This window comes from Triturus cristatus, chromosome 12 (assembly GCF_964204655.1).
Source record: "Triturus cristatus chromosome 12, aTriCri1.1, whole genome shotgun sequence".
Classification (NCBI taxonomy): Eukaryota; Metazoa; Chordata; class Amphibia; order Caudata; family Salamandridae; genus Triturus; species Triturus cristatus.
In genome coordinates, this window is record NC_140595.1 from 473,352,780 (window position 1) to 473,374,853 (window position 22,074).

The 22,074-nt window shown below is 51.9% G+C and overlaps 1 protein-coding gene across 1 annotated transcript in view; it reads right to left on the minus strand.

The window, feature by feature from the left end:
* CEP89 (centrosomal protein 89) overlaps window positions 1–22,074 on the minus strand; it is a 1,352,699-nt gene that overhangs the window by 999,246 nt on the left and 331,379 nt on the right. The window contains exon 9 of the mRNA XM_085638793.1: window positions 691–833. Coding sequence (XP_085494919.1) covers window positions 691–833 — 143 coding nt within the window. The remainder of the gene's footprint in view (window positions 1–690; window positions 834–22,074) is intronic.

Sequence of the window (22,074 nt, forward strand, 5' to 3'; positions counted from 1 at the left end):
TGCAAAGTTAACCCTGTACAAATACTCCATACATACATACATATACACCTGAAGATTTTGCCATTTTACCGCAGTGCAAATGAGAAAAAGATTACAACAAACTGTAAATATTTGCATCCAAGATGAGTACAGGGTGTGAATGATACTTTAAGCATATCCTGCTTTCCATCTTTATCCCATGCTCTTCCTGTACAAAGCACCAGATACTTAATTGTCTGCGTAGCATCCCTGTAAGGGAGTCAATTTCACACAGGAGTTAAAGTTCATTATTTACAATTAACTTTATAAGTGTGTAGCTTTTTATGTGAACATTAAACCATTTGAGTGCTCTCTGCACTAAATATTCAGAACAAATGGTAATTTACAGTCACTCTTTTGAGGTATTCAAAGCCATGTATTATTCATTAATTAAACCTCAAATGTGCTGCACTTGTGTGCACTCTGCCACTACCAGGTCCTCCTAATTGAGAGTCAGCGGTAGATTACACAGTGAGCCACTTTGCATTGCAATCAGACACTAGAGGAGCATGGAGCACATTCTAAATACATCATATTCAAAGAGGACACATTTCATTTGGCATAGCAATGCCTTTAATGATGTGAATGTATGGTAAACAGAGCAAGATTCAAACAAATAGGTCTTTCAATAAAGTCTCGTAACAATGAAAAGTGGTCAAAATAGGACTGTACCTCGTTTTGAGACATCGGGCGGTATTTTGTTTGATAGCGACTCAGTTCAACATTTAGACGATGGACGGTCGTTTTTAAGGCATCATTTTCATCTACTAGTTCTTGGGCTTGTTCCCGCAGTGAAAGCAATTCTTGTAGGTCTTCTAAAAAAGATTAACATCACAACTTTACAAGAGTTGTATCGCAGACATATCACAGACCACTATCAAATGATCACATACTGTCTCTAATAGAACAACATGCCAAAATTATGTGATATCCTTCCCCTTCCATAGTTTCATTTATAAAGTCTACTGAATAAAGTCAGTTTACACACTTTTTGCTCTTGAAGAAACAGGTTACTTACCTTTGGTAACGCTCTTTCTGGAAAGAAACTCCATCTAGCTGAAGATTCCTCACCTTTTGAATATTAACCAGGTATCAGATTGGATCCAGAAACTTTTCAGCCGTACTTCTGCATGCCGCAAGGTAGCTTCTTGCGGCTCCGCACTGATGCCATTCCGGAAATGATATGCGGGCCTAAATAAGCGCCACTTCCACTCGCTACATCATTTGCTTTCGAGGCTGTCCACATCCTCTGATACAGTGCCCCAAAAGCAAATCGGTAGACGGTGTTCAGATTCCTAGACTTGTGTACTTATTAATGGATAGAGTTTAACCACAGAAAGGAGAGGATCATTGAGAAATCTGTGGCTAGATAGAGTCTCTATCAGAAAGAACATTACCGAAAGTAAGTGACTTGGGGCCAGATGTACGACTCACCAATTTGTGACTTACAAATTGTGTCGCATTTGCGACTCGCAAATTGGGATGTATAACAGTGTCTCAGACACTGTTAGCGACTCCTAATGTGGTCGCAAATTGCATGCCTCATGAATATTAATGAGGCTGTCGCCATTTGCGACCCCATTAGGAATGGCTACCTCTCCCAGGAATGGTGGCCTGCTGGGGTCAGCAGACCACCATGTCTGGGACTGCTTTTAAATAAAGCAGTTGGATTAAAAAAAAAAGATGCAGTCCGTTTTCCTTAAAGGAGAGCAGGATGCATTTAAAAAAAGAAAAATTCAACTTTTTAGTTTCATTTTTTCAAGGGCAGGCAGTAGTACCTGGGACCACTGCCTGCTCTTAAAAATATTTTCTCACATACTCACAAATGGGAAGGAGTCCCCTGGGGACCCCTTCCTGTTTGCAAGGGTTTACAACCTACTTGAAGTAGGCGGTAAACTGCAAGTGTTTTGCGGCCGCAAATGCGGTTGCAAAACAATTGGACATGGCATGGTGACTCGCTGTTAGGAAGGGACACCCCTTCCTAATAGCGGGAGTTGTAAATGCGATTTTGCTAGTCAGTGACTCACAAAATAGCATTAGTACGTGCCATTACCCTTTTATGCGGTCACAAACGGGAGGATCTCTCAGTTGCGGCCACAACAAAGGGTCATACATCTGGCCCTTGTTCCTTTAAAAGAGACATCTAGCCCCCGATTCCTCACCTTTTGTATAGATACCAAAGCAGTACCTATGTGGAGGCGGGCCTGTGAATGAACTCAAACCAGAAGGTTCTGCAGGACTGAGAAGGCAAAAGGCTCCTCTCAGCAAACTGGACTATCCAGAAGATAGTGCTTTGTAAATGTATGAAGAGATGCCCATGTAGAAGCCTGGTATATGTCTAGGACAAGGACAAGGACTCTGCATGCTAATGCAAAGATAGCAGCTTTGGCCTTGGTAGAATGAGCATGCAGACTTTTCAGAGATTGCTTATTAGACAATGAAGAGCATATTCTTATGCACAGTACGATACAGCTAGAGATGCTCCTCTTCTGCACTGCCTTGCCTTTTTTTTGCTCTAGAGAACCCCCAAAAAAGCTGATCGTCCACCTGGTGGTCTTTGGTGTGATCTATGTAAAAGCGTGCTTTTGGAGTCTAAGCAATGAAGTCTCCCCCCATCCTTAGAGGAGTGAGGCGGAGCATAGCACGCCAGCAGAGTGATAGTTTGGTTGACATGTAACAGTGTAACAACCTTTAGCAGGAAGGATGCCTATGTCCACAGAACCAGTTTGGTCGTGCCAACGTGATGTCAATGAGAAACACAGTCTTGAAAGTAAGGAGCCGTAGGGGACAGCAATGAAGCAATTTGAATGGAGTGTACATCAGATAAGTCAGAATCAGATTAAGGTCACATTGGGGCATGACATAAGGAGAAGGGGGAAAAATGTTGCAACCCTTTCAAAAAACACATCACAACTAGTGATTTAAACAAAAAGGGTTGATCAGGCAACCGTAAAAAGGCCAAGAGGGCCGAAAGATAACCCTTCCTTAACCATGCCCAGAGCGAAGTCAAAATGGTTGTATTTGCTGACGCAAAATGGAGAGATTGTTCTCTGTCAGTTGTTGGATGGACAGTGGGGTGGGGACGAAAGGAAGACTAAGGTGTAGCCTTCACAAATAATTTGTAGGAGAGACCTGTTCAATGTGATCACTTGCCAACTTGGAGAGAATCGGTGGACTCTGCTTCCCATTGGGTGGTTGTGACCCTGTAAGGGTACACTGAAGAGATTTGGCAGGCGGGGCTGTGAGGGGGCTGGTGAGGTGAGCGGCAAGCTGACCTCAGCCGCGGGATGCACCTCTGCCTCTCCCCCTCAACTGCTGTGTCCCTTGAGAGGGTTGGACAGGCTGGCGGTAAGAGATGCCTCTGCCAAAGTCACAAAAGGAGCGTTGGTGCAGTTGGCAAGGCAGGGCAGAAAGACCCAGAGAGTGAGCTGTGGCCCTATTTTCTTTTAAAAGTTTGAAGGCTGAGTCAGACTTGTCTCTGAACAGGTGAATCCCATCAAAGGGCATGTCCATCAAGGAGGACTCGATATCGCCAGGCTCCAGTCCAGCGCAGCCAAGCAAGGCAGTGGATGACAATATTGATGCCAACTACACACCCAATGCTTTCAGTGGTGTCCAAGCCACAATGAATCAGGAACTTGGCCGCATCTTGAATTGCTTGAGACAGTACAGAGTGAAGATCTTCTAGTACACCAGGGAGGACCTGTGCTACAGAATCCCAAAGAGCATGACTATAATGACCTAAAAAATAGGAAGCAATAACAACGTAGGCCAAAATAGAAGACAAAAAGAGGCTCTTACCGAATGTCTCCACTAGCTTACTGAAGAAGGGTGCCGGGACAAGAAAGCTGGATCGCCTGGGGCAGTATAGTGGCATCTGGCAATTTGTCTATTAACTAGAGGGCCGTTGCAGGTCTTGGCCTAAGTTCCCAAATGTTTGTCAGTCAAGCCTCATTAAAGGGAAGGAGGGGCTCAGAAGAAGCTTGGCCTAAAACTTGGGTTAGAACATTAGTTTTTACTTCAAGGATGGGGAGCTGGAGGATCATGGTGTAAGATGCAGTTTCTTATATGGTCGGCCCAGGAGGAGAGAAAAGGGCTGTCTCAGGGAAGGTATCTACCCCAATGGCCTCCTGCAAGTCAACATACCAGTAATCATCCTGATAGAGCTGAGTGAACTCATCACTGAGTCACAATCGTTATCAAAGTCTGTGGTAAAAAGGGAATGCAAAGAATTTTGCCTGCCTAGCGGTACGTCAAGAGCAGAAATGGGCATCTTAGCTGGATTTGGGTGAGACGTTGGTCTAAGTTGGACCAAAGTTGAGTTGACGTCAGAGAGGAAAATTGGAGCCAGCCCTTCGGGCAGCAAGGTCGGCATCGGCGTAGTCGTACCTGGATCTGGCATGAGTTTGGCAAGAGGGGGTCAGAGATACCAGCTGGCACCAAAGGCGAACCTCCCGGTGACACTCCAGGTGGAAAGCCTCTCGGCTCGGTCGGGCCCGAAGGCACACCAGAGGAAGTCGGTAAGGAACTAACGAGTCGGGGCACAGCTGTGTGGAACTCTTCAATCCTCTGCGGCATGGCTGAAGGCCCCAGAAATTTAGGTTGTGCAGGAATTAGCTGCACAATCGTCCGACTTTAAGGGCGTAAACTAGTCTGTTTTCACAACCCAATGGCGTGAAGGATCAGAACTCTGCTAAGACTTCTTGGGTTTCTTGTGCTTATTGGGATGAGTTGGAGTGCACAAAAGTCTACCCTCTTGGAACATCTCCTTCGACTCCAGGAGCAGGACCGGGAGCAAACCTTTGCCACAGAACATGACTTGGAGTTGTCAGGGTGTTGAGTTTTCTTATGCTTTGGATTCATCGACGTGCTGTCTCTGCAGGTCTTGGAGTCATAGCTCGACCCCAGAACACAAAGGCCCGAATGATGGGAATTCGTCACATACATCTGTTTGTCACAGTCCGTACAGGGGTTGAAACCTGTCATTTTATGGCGAGACATCCCTTGCACACCGAACTATAGAAAATCAAGGTAAAGTGCCCCAGAGAGATGAGAGGTACTCAGGAGACGTATAAAGAAACAAACTAATGTCAGCATGCAGGAGTGTGGTTTACAAGCCTACGCATCATTTCCGGAGTAGAACAGCATCAGTGTGGCAAATCAAGGTGTCAGCTTCCGGCACACAAAGATACTGCTGAAAAGTTTGCAGATCCAGTCTGATATGTTGGAAATATTCAAAAGGTGAGCAATCTGCGGCTAGAAGTCTCTTCTAAAAATCTTGCAAGCTTGTTTTGGCTTTTCTTTCACCCCAGAATTGCTTCATAAATGTTCACAAATTCCCAGGACATTTAGAGAAATGTGTAATTTATTTTTCCCCAGAAAAGTACGCAATTGTAGAAGCAGAGCCCAACAATTCAGCATTTCCCTTGTCCAAGCTGGTTTCACTCTTACGATTGAAGAGAGCAGATGCGAGTACGTCAAGAATTGCTTTGAAATCTAATACATTATTTATACTAATATTTCCAGTGACACTACCATAGAGTGACAGATTAACCCGTTAAGTGCGCCCGTCGGCCAACGGCCGTCGCAAGCACTACCTCGGTAGTGCTGCGCACGTCCATTGGCCGACGCGGCCCCGCCCACTTAATGGAAAGCCCCGCACCGCGCCGGAATTTGCGCCACGGTAAAGGGGTTAATATGGTACTAACATTCTAAAGTGCTTTTTATAATGAAAGACACTGTCATGGCTGTTCTTTGCTTTAGAGAGAAGTACATGCATGAAGATTGTCAATAAAAAACACAAGGTCCATGGAGTTCAACAATGGTCCAGATTACAAGGCTGAAACAAAGATAACAAAAGGCCTGAAATGTAGTCCAGAAACCAGTCCAGGAACCAGTGAACCTGGCTAGCATCTTCAGTAAGAACTACCAGAATGCCTGCTTCAACCACATAGTTAAAAAGGTAACTGTGGAAGGTACTCAACTAAAAGAGTAATGACTTTACTTGTGGCTAAAAAATATATTTTTTGCGATGCACACAATAAAAGGAGAATAGAAGCAGTATAGCAATTTAAATTCTTTTAAAATAGTGGATTTGGAGAGTTGGTCATTGAGACATCAATTATGTAGTACTACTGGGGCAGAAACCCTTACTAAATGAACTGCTATCTCAAACCAACAGTGACACAGGGAATATTTGCCACTTGGGAACACGTATCTTCAAAAAAACAAAAAATGAGATCAGACTGCTTTATTTCTTGTAAAATGCATATTAACAACCGGTCTTTACTAGACATTAAGGCCATCAAGATTGCTCTGCAAGTTCGTGCTCACTGATGACATATGGTGTAATCCAGAGGTTTGTAAGCTTTCAGCATGCGTGGACCCTCACTGAATCATTCCTAAGTGTTTCAGGTATGCCCAGACGTGGGTCCCAGGCGCCGGACCTTGACAGCTACCACCACCCTACCGTACGCAAGCGCACACAAACCCCTGAACTGCATCCTTCTCAACATACGCTCCCAGCACAGACACGCAATAGAAATCTGGGACCTCCTCAATACCCTCTCGCCGAACGTCATCTTCCTCACAGAGACCACGACCAATGCCAGCTCCACAACAGACATCACAACCGCCATCCCCAACGGGTACAAGATCCAGAGGAAAGACCACCCCACCACCCTGGAGGAGGCCTCACCATCCTCCACAAAAGCTCCCTCCGACTGGCAACCTCCATCTCGAACGACTCCTCGCCCCTATGGGTAACATCCACTTCCAGATCCAGGTCAACCCCAGAACAACTCTACGAGAAGCACTCGCCTACAGACCTCACGGACATTAACGCCATCGCAGACTATATCGCGCCCAGCGCCCTCTCGTCCACGGCCTACGTACTGCTCGGAGACCTGAATTTCCACCTTGATATCCTCAGCGACCCCAACTCCACCGTTCTCCTAGACAACCCTGCCAACGTTGGACTGAAGCAACTCGTCACCACCCCCACCCACAAAGGAGGACACACCCTTGACCCCATCTTCGCCGGAGAAATCAACATTCGCTTCAGCCACACCACGCAACCCACCACACACAAGCCAAAGCCACGCCCCCGCACAGCAACTGGAGCAAGATCACCGAAGAGCACCTCACCTCCACCCTCAGCCACGCTCCTCCCCCATCACAAATGACGCCAACTCTGCAGCAAACGAACTCCACAAATGGATCGCCGACTGCGCCAACATGCAAGCACCCCGCCAGAATTCTGATAGACAACACACTACGAAAGCCACCTGGTTCACCACGGACAGACCTCAGATAATCCATGCGCCCGTACCGACGACTCGAGAAAGCATGGAGGACCAGCAAAACCCCGGTAGTACGCACGACCTACAGGACCGCCACTACAGCACACAACGAACTCATCAGATCTACGAAGAGGAACTTCATCCAGGACAGAATCCTCTCCAACCTGCGCAACTCCAAAGAACTCTTCAACATCAAACCAGAATTCACCAGACCCCCTAGCAAAACCTCTGATGTCTCTCCCTCGCCAGGACCTCTGCAACAAACTCGCCTCTTTCTTTCACCACAAGATCAGGACTCTCTATGACAACTTTGACGAACAGAACCAAGGCACCGACCCGAAACCTCCCACCAGCAATTCCACCCAGCCGACAATCCTCGCCTGGACCCCTGTCACCACAGAAGACACCGCAAAAGCCATGAGGAGCATACACTCTGGAGCATCCACTGACCCCTGCCCACCGCACATCTTCCACAGGGCCATCTCTGTCATCGCACCAGAACTTCAATTAACTATCTACTGCACTCTCAAAACAGGTATGTTCCCCGATGACTGGAAATGCGCAAAAGTCAAACCCCTCCTCAAGAAGCCCTCCACAGACCCGACGGATCTCAAGAACTACAGGCCCATCTCCCTCCTCCACCAAAGTCACAGAGAAGACAGTTAACATCCAGCTAACGAACTTCATAGAATCCAACAGCATCCTCGACACATCTCAATCCGACTTCCGCAGCAACCACAGCAACAAGACCGCCCTCCTAGCCACCACGGATGACAATCGCACACTCCTCGACCAAGGCCACACTGCAGCCCTCATTCTACTAGACCTGTCAGCTGCCTTCGACACTGTCTCCCACCGCAAAACTAGCCAGACTCCATGATGCCGGCAGACAGGGAACTGCCCACGACTGGATCCGCTCCTACCTCGCCCGCTGAACTCAAACAATCAATCCTGCTCTTCCTCTCCGAACCCACAGCGATCAGATGCGGAGTACGCCAAGGATCCTCCCACAGCCCCACGCTCTTCAATATCTACATGGCCCCCTCGCAATCATCGTCAGAGAACATGGACTCAGCATAGTATCCTACGCCGATAACACCCAGCTCATCCTCTCCCTCACCAAGGAACCTGACATCACCAGGCACAACTTCCAGCAAGGATGTTGCAACTTGGATGAGCAGCAGCTGCCTGAAGCTCAACTCGGGGAAAACGGAAGTCCTCATCCTCGGATCTACCCCCTCCGCATGGACCGACACCTCGTGGCCCCCCACCCTAGGCAACCCTCCCACTCCCACGGGCTACGTCCAAAACCTCGGCATCATACTCGACGAACAAGTTACTTACCTTTGGTAACGATGTATCTGTAAGAAACATTAGTTAGATTCCTCACCTTAGAATATCCCCAGGCGTCAGACTGGATCCGGAAAGGTTTTTGTAGCAATACCCCTTGCGCGTCGCTAGGCGTCGTCTGCGGCTCTGCGTCCGTCGTCGGCGTCGTGCGCCGGAATGACGTCGGAGTACTTAGACGCCGCCCTCGCGCGCTGACGTCAGTTCTTGTACATAGCTTTCCACGCCAGGGGCGCTGAGCCATGCAAGAGACCGACACTGGTGCCAAAAAATCTAGGGCCCTGAAAGGGAGAACCTTAACCCTAGATGTCGGTTCGCAGAACGGGGAGGCTGGGTGGGTCGGTGAGGAATCTAACTAACTGTCAGACTTCGCCGTTGAGCGGAATCGCGACGCTCCGAGCGGCGCTGGGGGCGGAGAGGTATGGAACTACAATACCCATCACCCCTAGCGACCGCGCGAGCGCACTTCCGGAGGCAGTACAAAAGCCTCGTACACGGAAGGCCGGGGGCTTGTCAATCAAGTTCCACCTGGCGTTCCGCGAGGTAACGGACCTCGCATTTCCTTATCTCCCGAGTTTCCCTGCTTCCCTGCTTCCTGAGCAGGGACCTATCTCTATCCTGCTGAATTCCGGCACGGACGGCCTTAGCGCTCGAAGGCGCTCCGCTGGGACCCGTGACACCGAGGGGTACGCCGCGACGCTTCATTTCCGGGCATCACTGAAGCGCGCTCTACCCGAGGGGCCCCGCCGTGACTAGAGGCCTGACCTGAGTCTCTCTCCACCTCGGGAGCTGCTTATCTCCCTCAAGACCCTTCTCCCCCCTCCCGCTTGGAGCCGATTGAAAGGCTCGGAGAGCGCCTGTACAACGCCGCAGCCGTGAGCCCGTCCTGTGGGCTGATCCTGCGCTTGGAGCCGCTTGAAAGGCTCGGAGAGCGGCCCGCCTCCTTTCCCGTGGTGACTACGACTGGGATGGACTCCTTCCACGTCCTCTCCTGCACCAGCTGAGTCGTGAGTACCCTGTACTGTGTGAGACTGCTTGGGTGATACGGACAACCGTCGGAGTGTGTGTGCTGGGGACATCACCCTCTCTGTACTTGTGTTCTCCCTGAGGTGTGGGATCCGGTGACTCAACTGTCCCTTCTCTCTCTCCACAGGAGTGGGTGTCGTGAGTGCAGGTTCCACGTAGTCGCCTCAGCCCTTCCCCTGTTATCCTTCTTCCCTCCTTTTCCCCCGGGGTGGTGTTGCTTATAGAGGGTTTCTGGAGTCCTCGTAGGTAATACCGTTCTCGGGGGAGAGAGGACTCTAGCGTCGTGGATCGCTCCTGCTGTATCCGGCTTCTGAGGTTAGTGAGCATCCGGGGTGCCAGCTGACAGATTGACAAGCCCACGGATAACTACAGCCTGATCGATGGATACCGCTACCGTCCTGGCCACTATGTTAGATACCTTGAACGCGCTTCGAGTAGAAGTAGACGCCTTCAGGGTGGAGAATCTGGAGCTTAAGAATGAGATGGGCACCATGAGGAGAGAGGTAGCCTGCCTGTCCCGTCACCCTCCAGCCGAGAAAAAAGGGGGTTCCTATATTAGAGACTGGACCCTGCCTCCGCCAGCAAGAACTCAAACTCATGTAGCGGATGGGGGTGCCCAGGCTGCCGGCGGGGGATCACCTAGCACCGGGGTCTTCCCGCATCACGCGTCCTCTACACCTCAACAATCCGGTTCTCCCCCGGTTCAAATCATTCAGCCTATGCAGCTTCCCCTTGCCCCTCCTGAACGATTCTTTGGGGACCCAATGAAGTATGGCATCTTTATGGGCCAATGTAGGCTCCATTTCTTGTGCAAACCGACTGTCTTTCCGAATGACCAGGCAAAAACGGCCTTTGTCATGTCTTACTTAGGAGGCAACGCTGCTAGCTGGTCCTTCCCGTTGATCGAACGGGACGACCCTGTTCTGTACAACTTCCCGGCCTTCTGTGTGGAGATGCGAAGGCTGTTTGATCGCAAGGCACATCAAATGTCGTTGGATAAAGAACTCCTTACCCTGAAACAAGGGTCTCAGGACCTACTGACTTACATTACCTCCTTCAACCGGCTCTTGGTAGAAACGGACTGGCCGATGGAAAAGAGAACATCCTTATTCTATCAAGGGTTGAGAAGCGAACTCAAGGACGTTCTGGCCCAAGTGGTACAAATGCCGGCCACTTGTGAAGAATTAATCGACTTAACCGTCCAATTAGACCACCGGCTTCAAGAGCGGAAAGGGGACAAGAATCGCAGCGATACCAGGTTCATTCCCATCCGGCCCCGCTCGGTTCCTGAGGAAAGGCCTTCCCAAGGGGACGGGACCGAGCCCATGCAGATCGGTGGCATCCGAGGTCCTCTGCTCTGAGTCAAGCAGAAAGAGAGAAAAGGAGAACTCAGAAACTCTGCTTGTATTGCGGCAAACCAGGCCACTTCATCAAAGAATGCCGAAGTCGATCTAAGAACGCAACTACAGGCAGCCCTGGGCTTAAGACCGTGTCCGTAGTGGATTACACGACCAAGGACCTGGGAAACTGACGAGCCCAAATAAGATGAGGACCGCTTGTTTGAGGCCTAGAAGTGAAGAGGTCTTCCCGGCTGCAGCCAATACAATCAAACCCTCAGTCGCCCACATGAATGTGTGTGTCTTGCTGAACTTGCCTCATGACATATCTGTGGTTGTCCACGCCCTACTGGATTCCGGCGCCACCGGTAATTTTATAGACCAACAATACGCCAAGGAACTAGCCATACCCTGTGATCAAAAGGAGATTCCAGAGAAGGTGAAGGCAGTGGACGGATCGGCTCTGACCTCGGGTCCTGTGTGTTTTCACACTAAGCCCCTCGTGATGCAAATAGGGTTGAATCACTTCGAACAGATACGATTTGACCTGATTGACGCACCCCATTTCAAGCTCATACTAGGAATGCCCTGGCTGACTCTCCATGATCCCTTGGTGAGGTGGACTGCACGCACCGTGACTTTGAATTCTTCGTTCTGCCAAGAACACTGCACCGCAGAACGAGTCTGGACCTCGCCCCAAAGTGGAGGTTCCGCGGGGTTCCTAGCCAGCACATGCAAGCAGCCATGTGTAAGTCCAATCACAGAGCTGCCAAGTGTATACGAAAGATACAAGACTGTCTTTGACACGCAAGAGGCCAAAAAATTACCTCCGCACAGAGACTACGATTGCGTTATCGAGCTAGAGGCAGGAGCCAGCATACCCTGCAGTAGGATCTACGCCCTCACTGAAGCCGAAACCTCGTACCTCCAGAGTTATCTTGACGACATGCTTTCCTCTGGGTTCATACGTCCATCTTCTTCGCCTGCCTCCTCTCCGATCTTCTTCATTCCGAGGAAAGAGGGCGGGTTACGGGCCTGCATCGACTACAGGGCGATCAACAAGGTCACTATAAAGAACCGATATCCCCTGCCGTTGATCCCTGTTCTTCTAGACCAACTGAAAACCGCGACCATATTCACCAAACTGGACCTCAGGGGAGCCTATCATTTGGTGCGGGTAAGACGCGGCGACGAGTGGAAGACCGCCTTCCGGACCAAATTCGGCTTGTTCGAATATACGGTAATGCCCTTTGGTCTGTGCAACGCCCCCGCCGCGTTCCAGTACTTCATGGATGAAGTACTGAGGGGCCTCTTGGACGTATCATGCATCGTGTACATCGATGACATCTTGGTGTACTCTGCGTCCAAGGAAGAACATGTGAAGCACGTGGCGGCGGTGCTGGAGCGCCTGCAAAAGTTTGCGCTATACGCCAAACTGGAGAAGTGTCTGTTCCACGTTTCGGAGGTGGAATTTTTGGGATACGTCATCGGTCCCGACGGATTGTGCATGGACGATAAGAAAACGTGGGCTATTACCCAGTGGGAATCGCCTACCAATGTGAAAGCCCTACAAAGCTTCTTGGGCTTCGCGAATTTTTATCGCCGCTTTATAAAGAACTTTTCTGGTATTATACAACCATTAACCCTTCTTCTGAGGAAAGGTGCCTCCTTCGAGTGGACCGCCGCAGCAGAACAAGCCTTTCAGACATTGAAGGTCTGCTTCACCACCGCCCCAGTGCTCCGACATCCGGACGCCACACGTCCCTTTATGGTCGAAACCGACGCCTCCCAATATGCAATAGGGGGCATTCTGTCACAGAGACATCCAGAAACCGGACAGTTGCACCCCGTTGCGTTCTTTTCCAAAAAACTATCTCCCTGTGAGGTGAACTACAGTATAATGGATAAGGAGCTTCTGGCCATAAAAAGAGGGTGTGAAGAGTGGCGTCATCATTTGCTCGGCGCAAGACACACCGTAGAAATCTATACGGACCATCGGAATCTCCTATTCTTAAAAACTGCCAGAGCCCTGACCCCCAGACAACTACGCTGGTCGTTGTTTTTCTCAGATTACGACTTCGTAATCAAATATCGTCCTGGGCCACAGAACGGAAAGGCCGATGCGCTGTCCCGGCCCCAACATCCCTTCACTACGAGCCCTGCGCCCGCCACAGACAACCCCCTTATCTTGAAGGCGGCATCATTCCCAGCTATGAGGACGGCAGCAGCCACTACACCCGACTTCATAGACGAAGTGCGACACCAAACCTCAGGAACCGATGAAGTAACATGGGTAGCTGAAGACCCATTACATCGGTCCTCCAAACAGCGTCTCTTATATCAGGACGAACGCTTATATCTGCCGACTTCTTCCCTACAGCAACAAGCCTTGAGATGGGTTCACGACTCGACCTTGGGAGGACATCTGGGAGTACATAAAACCGCGATGGCAATGAAGCGCCATTTTTGGTGGCCTTCATTATCTACAGACACTGCGGCCTACGTAGCAGGATGTGCCATATGCACGCAAGGGAAGTCTCAGCACCAACGACCGAGCGGATTGCTCCAACCTATCCCAATCCCTCCAGCTCCGTGGCACACTCGGTCTATGGATTTTATAGTGGATATGCCCCCCAGTAGGGGAATGACTACCATCCTGGTCGTCATAGACCACTTGACTAAGATGGGCCATTTCATTGCCATGGAGAAACTCCCTTCAGCGGCGGGCCTAGCCCAGCAGTTCTTACAACATATCGTACGAAGCCATGGAATCCCCGCGGTTCTCATTACTGACAGGGGAACGCAGTTCACGTCGCGGTTCTGGAAGGCCTTGTGTCAAGTCATGAAGGTGGACGCCCGTCTCTCCACTAGCTACCACCCTCAAACTGACGGCAAGAAGGAGAGGCTGAACCAGACGTTGGAGCAATACCTCAGATGCTTCACGTTGCTCCACGAGGAGGAATGGTGTACGCTGCTATGGATGGCGGAATTCGCCTACAATAATGCCGAACACTCTTCGCTGGGATGCTCCCCCTTCTTCTGTTTAACAGGGTACCATCCAAACATGTTGCCCTTTGAATGGCCTGCACAAACTAAGCACCCGTCTATCCAAGAACATCACTCGCACCTGAAAAAAGTATTACAGACCGCAAAGAACCAACTGGAAACAGCGCAAGAACGAGACAAACACTACGCAAACAAAAGAAGAACCCCTGAGCCGGCCTACGTAGTAGGAGACAAGGTGTGGTTAGATACGAGACACCTACGAATAAAGGGGAACACCCGCCTGAAACCAAAATACGTGGGCCCGTACTCCATTGTAAAAGTAGTGAACCCTGTAGCCATGAAACTGACACTCCCACCGGCATGGCACATACACCCAGTGTTCCACGTCTCTCTGCTAAAACCGTGCCTCCCTCTCACGAGACTCCCCCCTATTCCTCGGCCCCTACTTTTAGACGGCGGGGAGGAGTACGAAGTTAAAGGGGTATTAGATTCCAGGTACATCAGGGGTAGGCTACACTACTTGATCGATTGGAAGGGTTATGGACCCGAGGAGAGGTCCTGGGAACCTCTGGCCAATTTGCATTGCCCTGTGTTGCTACGCCGCTACCACGCGGCTCATCCTACAAAACCCGGAGGCCCGTCGAGACGCCGGCCCTTGCCGGGGGGTTCTGTCAGACTTCGCCGTTGAGCGGAATCGCGACGCTCCGAGCGGCGCTGGGGGCGGAGAGGTATGGAACTACAATACCCATCACCTCTAGCGACCGCGCAAGCGCACTTCCGGAGGCAGTACAAAAGCCTCGTACACGGAAGGCCGGGGGCTTGTCAATCAAGTTCCACCTGGCGTTCCGCGAGGTAACGGACCTCGCATTTCCTTATCTCCCGAGTTTCCCTGCTTCCCTGCTTCCTGAGCAGGGACCTATCTCTATCCCGCTGAATTCCGGCACGGACGGCCTTAGCGCTCGAAGGCGCTCCGCTGGGACCCGTGACACCGAGGGGTACGCCGCGACGCTTCATTTCCGGGCATCACTGAAGCGCGCTCTACCCGAGGGGCCCCGGCGTGACTAGAGGCCTGACCTGAGTCTCTCTCCACCTCGGGAGCTGCTTATCTCCCTCAAGACCCTTCTCCCCCCTCCCGCTTGGAGCCGATTGAAAGGCTCAGAGAGCGCCTGTACAACGCCGCAGCCGTGAGCCCGTCCTGTGGGCTGATCCTGCGCTTGGAGCCGCTTGAAAGGCTCGGAGAGCGGCCCGCCTCCTTTCCCGTGGTGACTACGACTGGGATGGACTCCTTCCACGTCCTCTCCTGCACCAGCTGAGTCGTGAGTACCCTGTACTGTGTGAGACTGCTTGGGCGATACGTACAACCGTCGGAGTGTGTGTGCTGGGGACATCACCCTCTCTGTACTTGTGTTCTCCCTGAGGTGTGGGATCCGGTGACTCAACTGTCCCTTCTCTCTCTCCACAGGAGTGGGTGTCGTGAGTGCAGGTTCCACGTAGTCGCCGCAGCCCTTCCCCTGTTATCCTTCTTCCCTCCTTTTCCCCCGGGGTGGTGTTGCTTATAGAGGGTTTCTGGAGTCCTCGTAGGTAATACCGTTCTCGGGGGAGAGAGGACTCTAGCGTCGTGGATCGCTCCTGCTGTATCCGGCTTCTGAGGTTAGTGAGCATCCGGGGTGCCAGCTGACACTAACTAATGTTTCTTACAGATACATCGTTACCGAAGGCAAGTAACTTATTTATCTGAAAGAAACACGTTAGTTAGATTCCTCACCTTAGAATAGATACCCCAGCAATACCAACCCCGGAGGTGGGCCTGCGAACCAAGATCACACCAGAAAGTCCTGGAGAACAGAACGGCCAAATTGGCCATCTCTCCGGACTTGGCTGTCCAGACAATAGTGCTTGGCGAACGTGTGCAGTGAAGCCCACGTCGCCGCCTGACAGATGTCCTGTAAGGGAACTCCCAGTCCCAGGGCAGTTTTCGCCGCTGTGGCCCGGGTGGAATGGGCTCGCAGCCCAACAGGAGGGTCCTTTTTCGCCAAAGAATAGCAGAGTTTAATGCACAACACGACCCATCGCGAGATCGTCCGCTTGTGCACAGCTTTATCCTTCTGCGCACCTACATATCCAACAAAAAGTTGGTCGTCCACCCGGAACTGGTTTGTGCGGGCCAAATAAAATGACAGCGCGCGTTTTGGGTCCAGACGGTGGAGCCTCTCTTCATCTTTTGAAGGATGCGGAGGCGGAACGAAGATGGGCAGCGTGATAGATTGCCCGATGTGAAAGGGAGTCACAACTTTAGGAAGGAAAGAAGGACGGGTCCGGAGGACAACCTTATCCGGATGAACCGAAAGGAAGGGAGGCTTAGCTGACAGAGCCTGGAGCTCACTCACCCGCCTAGCGGAGGTGATAGCCACCAGGAAGGCAGTTTTCAGAGTCAGTAGATGAAGTGGACAGTTGTGAAGGGTCTCAAAGGGAGCGCACATCAGAAAAGTAAGAACAAGGTTCAAGTCCCACTGAGGCATTACGAATGGAACAGGAGGGAACATATGAATAATGCCCTTGAGAAAACGGGAGACAACAGGGGACTTGAAAAGAGAAGGCTGATCAGGAAGCCTTAAGAAAGCAGAGATTGCAGCAAGATAACCCTTCAAGGTGCCCAGAGCAGAGCCCTGCTGGGCCAAAGAAAGAAGAAAGAGGAGAACCTCAGAAAGAGGGGCAGAAAGGGGATCCACAGCCTTTGCTGTGCACCATGCCACAAATTTGTTCCACCGGCAGGCGTATACCGTCTTTGTGGAGGGACGCCTGGCTGCCAGAATGACATCACAGACTTCAGGAGGCAAGTCAAATGGCATCAACTGCCGCCGCTCAATCTCCACGCATGGAGATTGAGGCTGGACAGGTTCGGGTGGAGGACCGTCCCCTGCTGCTTGCACAGAAGGTCCTCCTGAAGAGGCAGTCGTATCGGGGGATCGATGGACATACTGAGTAGCTCGGGATACCAGTACCTTCGTGCCCAATCTGGAGCCACCAAGATGACTTGGGCCCGGTCGCGCCTGATCTTCTTCAGCACTCTGGGCAGAAGTGGTATAGGCGGAAAGGCGTACAACAGACCGCAACTCCACTCGCGACGAAAAGCGTCTCCGAGCGAGTGACACCTTGGAAATTCCAACGCGCAGAACTGCTGACATTGCGCGTTGTAGGAGAGTAGGGTCTGCTTCCTATGGTCACCCCCACTTTTTGCTTTTGCTTCACTGGTTTTCGACTTAGATGTGGCTGTGGGCCTGCTAATCAGACCCACAGCCCAGCAGTTCTCTCTCTAAATTCACACTATGTACTTTAGGTACATAACCCAATTGGTAAGGATCACCCTATAGGGCCCTGTACAGTGTACCTTAGGTACCCAGGGCATGGGTGTACCCTAGGCCTACCAGGGGCTGCAGCATGTATTATGCCACCCCTGGCTGGCCTCCCATCATGACACAACTGGCTGATCACTCAGCTGGGGCAAGGTAGTGTAATCACCCCTTGCTTAGGTATAGTATTCTATACCTGCCTTATATATAGACACATGGGTACCTTTCAGTCACTCCTATGGCAGGCCTTAACAATCCTGAAGGCAGAGTGCTTGGTAACATGTGAGATGGTGCTCTAGCATGAGCTGAGCCTGTCTGCAGCTTTCGGAACCATGTCCTTATAGCTGTTCTATGATATCGCCTCCCATATACTCTTAAAGTGCCTTATAATCCTCGCCGTTATGGTAACTATGGTTTGGCTTTATCAAAACATGTCGTGTAAGGTGTCTAACACTTTGGAATGCTACCCCCACACCATTTCTGGCAATGAAGATAGTATTCCCCCCTTCTAGAGGGAGAAGACATGTTGAAGACCTACTACCCGGTTAAAGTTAACCAGAGCCCCAGCATCACAAAATGGATGCTGCTGCCACAGACACAAGTCTGACCTCCTGCTGCTGGGAGTCCTTCCAGCGAGGGAGGCTTGGACAATAGGTTTCCTGCCTTGGGAGGTGCTAGCACCACCCTAGACAGGACTTAGTGTATTGGGGCAGGGAGGGATGAAAGAAACGAGACACTGCCTGGGGCACACAAGGTGTCCCATGCATGGTCCGGTTCAAACCGGTGCTGGGGCACTCCAGCCCCAGTCCTGGCGCGAAACTGGACAAAGGGAAGGGGGTGTAACCACCCCCCTCCCTGGTCCCACCCATAGGAGGGACCTAGCAGGTAACCCAGCCCCCCAGATTAGTATAAGAGTGGGAGCTGAGTCCCTAGGACTTTGGATTATCCTGAAAAACTGCAACTTGAACAGAAACTCTGGACCTTCGACATTCGACTACGGAAGAAGACTGAAGAATCTCCCTTGTGGCCAAGGAGTGGCCACCCTGTGCAAACAGGCACCACCAAGCGACCTGCCGTTTGCTTTGCCCAAGTTCTACGAGGAACTGACTGCAGAGCCCGACCAGTGCCTTGACTTCCAGACTTCTCCGACCCTGATCCACATCCACAGCAAAGCTGAGATCCGTGGAGGCGACGAGAGACGTGGGACCGGCTACCTGGGAAAATTGGCTTCTAGCTTCCAGCGCAGCTTCTGAGGCATCCTCGAAGTTGTGCTCTGGGGATTGAGAAGCCCCAACCCCGAGCACCATCTGCACCGAAGATCAGCCCTCCACACTCCATGAGTTCTGCGTGGGGCCCTTCTGCATTTCCCTGCTCGGCGTGCCTGTCCGGTTACTGGCCCGTTGGCTAGTGGCCTCAGTGACGACGAACTCTTAACTTTCCACCGCTGGTTTGGCTCCTCCAGACTGGCCCTTGCTTCCCTGCGAAAGAGAAGCACCTCAGGTCTTCCTGGTCTGCAACAGAAGCGAATCCTTCATCCTGCGTGGGTTGCGCTTGCCAAGGCTTGTTGGGTCCGAACTCGACAACGACGCCGCCAACAGCAAGAGCCCGCGTGGGACAGCTCGCCTCCTGGTTCTGGTTGTCCTCTACGCCTCCTGGTACCCGTGGCTGCTGCGACAAGCTTCACCTCTTCACCTGCATCTTCACGACATCGCCTGGTTCCTTCCTGGTTCCTTCCCAGCTCCTGGCTGGTGACCTAGACTCTGTCTCCTCTGCTTGCAGGTACCCTCCTTCTTGATTCCAACCTTGGAATCCACTGGACACTCTTCACTGACTGCCTGTCAGCACCTTTTCTTCAGGCATCCATAGGAGTCGACGACGAAACCCGACGCAAGTTCACACCTATGCATCCGCAGCCCGTGGGCTAGGTAAACTGAGTACTCCGGTGCTCACAAGGGTATTGATTATCCTAGGGTCTAGTTTCCAAGTCTCTAACTCCTAGCTCTTTCCGAAGTGTCCTAAAACTCTTTATTTCTAAACACCACTATTTCTATCGACTTTAACGCATTACGCGTGAGTGTTTCCACTCTGCACCTGAATCCCGTGGGCCTCCCACTGCCTAGTAACTGGTAGTATAGTGTAGCCCCAGCGATTCCCTAGGCCCAGGCCTAACCTGTGTTCGTGACAGTGGTCCTTATACCACTTACTTAGTATATGGTTTGCGTGGCCCCTAGGGCCTAACTGTATTACTTACCTGTGTGACTTATGTATGCTTAAATAAGACTGTGTTGTACTTACCTCGAATCTCATAAAGAGTGCTGAGGGTATTTTGACCAGAATAAATACATTCTATTTTTATATATATCTGTTGTGGTGTCCTTTCATTTGGTATTCAAGGGATTGCAAATGGTATAACAGCTGGCTTCACATGCCATACAGAGTTTAGCCTAAGACTGCTCTTGTCCATGCTACCACTAGGATAACTGGTCTATAAGGTTGACTTTACAACCAATCACCATAAGGGTTGTTTGGACTGATACAGGGTGTACACTATAACTAGTGACATCATATATCAGGCCAACTTCTCACACGCGTTCTCTTCGGTGGCGAATAGATCTAACCAAGGCTCTCCCCACTGCAGAAAGAGACCTTGCGCCACGTCTGAGTTCAGACGCCATTCGTGAACCATCATGCACCGGCGGCTGAGTTCGTCTGCTCTGGCGTTCAGAGAGCCCGCCAGATGTTGAACCACCAGGGTGATGCCCTGGTGTTCCAGCCATGTCCAGAGGCGCAGAGCCTCCTGACAAAGGGTCCACGACCACACCCCGCCCTGTTTGTTGCAATACCACATGGCGGTGGTGTTGTCCGTGAACACCTGCACGACACTTCCCCGGACAGAGGGAAGGAAGGCTTTTAGTGCAAGTCGGATCGCCCTCAGCTCCAAGAGGTTGATATGGAGCCGAGTCTCCGCCTCTCCCATATGTCCCCCCCATCCCAGGAGGGACGCATCCGTCACTACGACATGCTCCGGTTGGGGTAGGGAGAGGGGTCTGCCGCTGACCCAATCGCGATTCGTGAGCCACCACTGCAGCTGGTTCGCAGTGCCCTCCGAGATCAGGACATGGTCGGATGGGTTGCCGCGATGCTGGGCCCACTGAAACTTCAGGTCCCACTGCAGAGCCCGCATCCGTCACCTGGCGTGACGTACCAACAGGATGCAGGAGGCCATCAGCCCCAGAATCCGCAGCACCAACCTGACCGAAACCCAGGACAAAGGCCGGAAGATGGAAATCAGGGCCTGAATGTCCCGGACCCGCTGTTCCCTCGGATAGACCTGGAACTGCGCCGAATCGAGAACCGCTCCGATGAAAAGGAGCTTCTGGGAGGGACTCAGGTGCGACTTCGGCACATTGATGGAGAACCCCAGCGAGTGCAGGAGGTTGGCCGTAGTCTGGAGGTGGGAGACGACTTGCTGGGGCGAGCCCGCCTTCAACAGCCAGTCGTCGAGATAGGGGAAGACTGGAACCCCCGATCTGCGCAGATGAGCTGCGACCACCGCCATCACTTTCGTGAACACCCGAGGGGCACTGGTGAGGCCGAAGGGGAGCACGGTGAACTGGTAGTGCTCCTGACCCACCGTGAACCGCAGGTAACGCCGGTGGGCCGGCAGGACGGGGATGCGAAAATAAGCGTCCTGTATGTCCAACGCTACCATCCAGTCTCCAGTGTCTAGGGCAGCCAGATCCTGAGCTAAAGTGAGCATCTTGAACCGGTCATTCCGGAGGAAGGTGTTGACGCTCCTGAGGTCCAAGATCGGGCGTAGGCCCCCTTTGCCCGTCTTGGGAACCAGAAAGTAGTGGGAATAACAACCACGACCTACTTCTGCACCAGGAACGCGATCGACGGCCTCTTTGGCCAAGAGGGCCGAAACTTCCTCTCGTAGAAGATGCAAATGATCCCCCGACATACGGTGGTTCAGCAGTGGCATGGCTGGAGGGGTCGTCTCGAAGGGGAGGGAGTAGCCCCTTCGGACGATTTGCAGGACCCACCTGTCCGACGTGATGGAGCGCCAGTGGAGCAGGTGATGGCGAACTCTGCCGCCCACTGGCGTTGAATGGGCCCGAAAGCTCGGACTAGGAGGGCTTTGAGGCGGAGGCTGCCGGGGTGGATGTGGACTGACCGGCACGTTGACCTCCAGTACCGCCTCGGCGGAATCCACGTCCGCGACCGCGTGCAGGTTGGTTCTGCGGCCGGTGGCTAGGCGGACGTGAGGAGGCGCCCCTTCCTTGGCCACGAAAGGGCCGAAAGGCGGAAGTTTGCGGTCGCGGGGCCGAAAGACCCAAGGACTTGGCCGTGGCCCGGGAGTCCTTGAACCGAGCCAGCGCACTGTCCGCCTTCTCACCAAAAAGGCGAGTGCCATCAAAGGGCATGTCCATGAGGGAACTCTGGACATCCCCCGAAAATGACGTGGACCTCAGCCAGGCGTGACGCTGAAGCGCCACCGTGGTGGAAATCGCCCGACCCAGCGAGTCCGTGGTGTCAAGTCCACACCGTATGGCATGCCGCGCTGCATCTCGACCGTCTTCAAGAGCTTGAGTGAGTCGTGTCCGGGCCTCCACCGAACACAAGGGCAGCACGTCCTCCACCGTATCCCACAGAGAGTGGGAATAACGGTCCAAAAGGCTAGCGGTA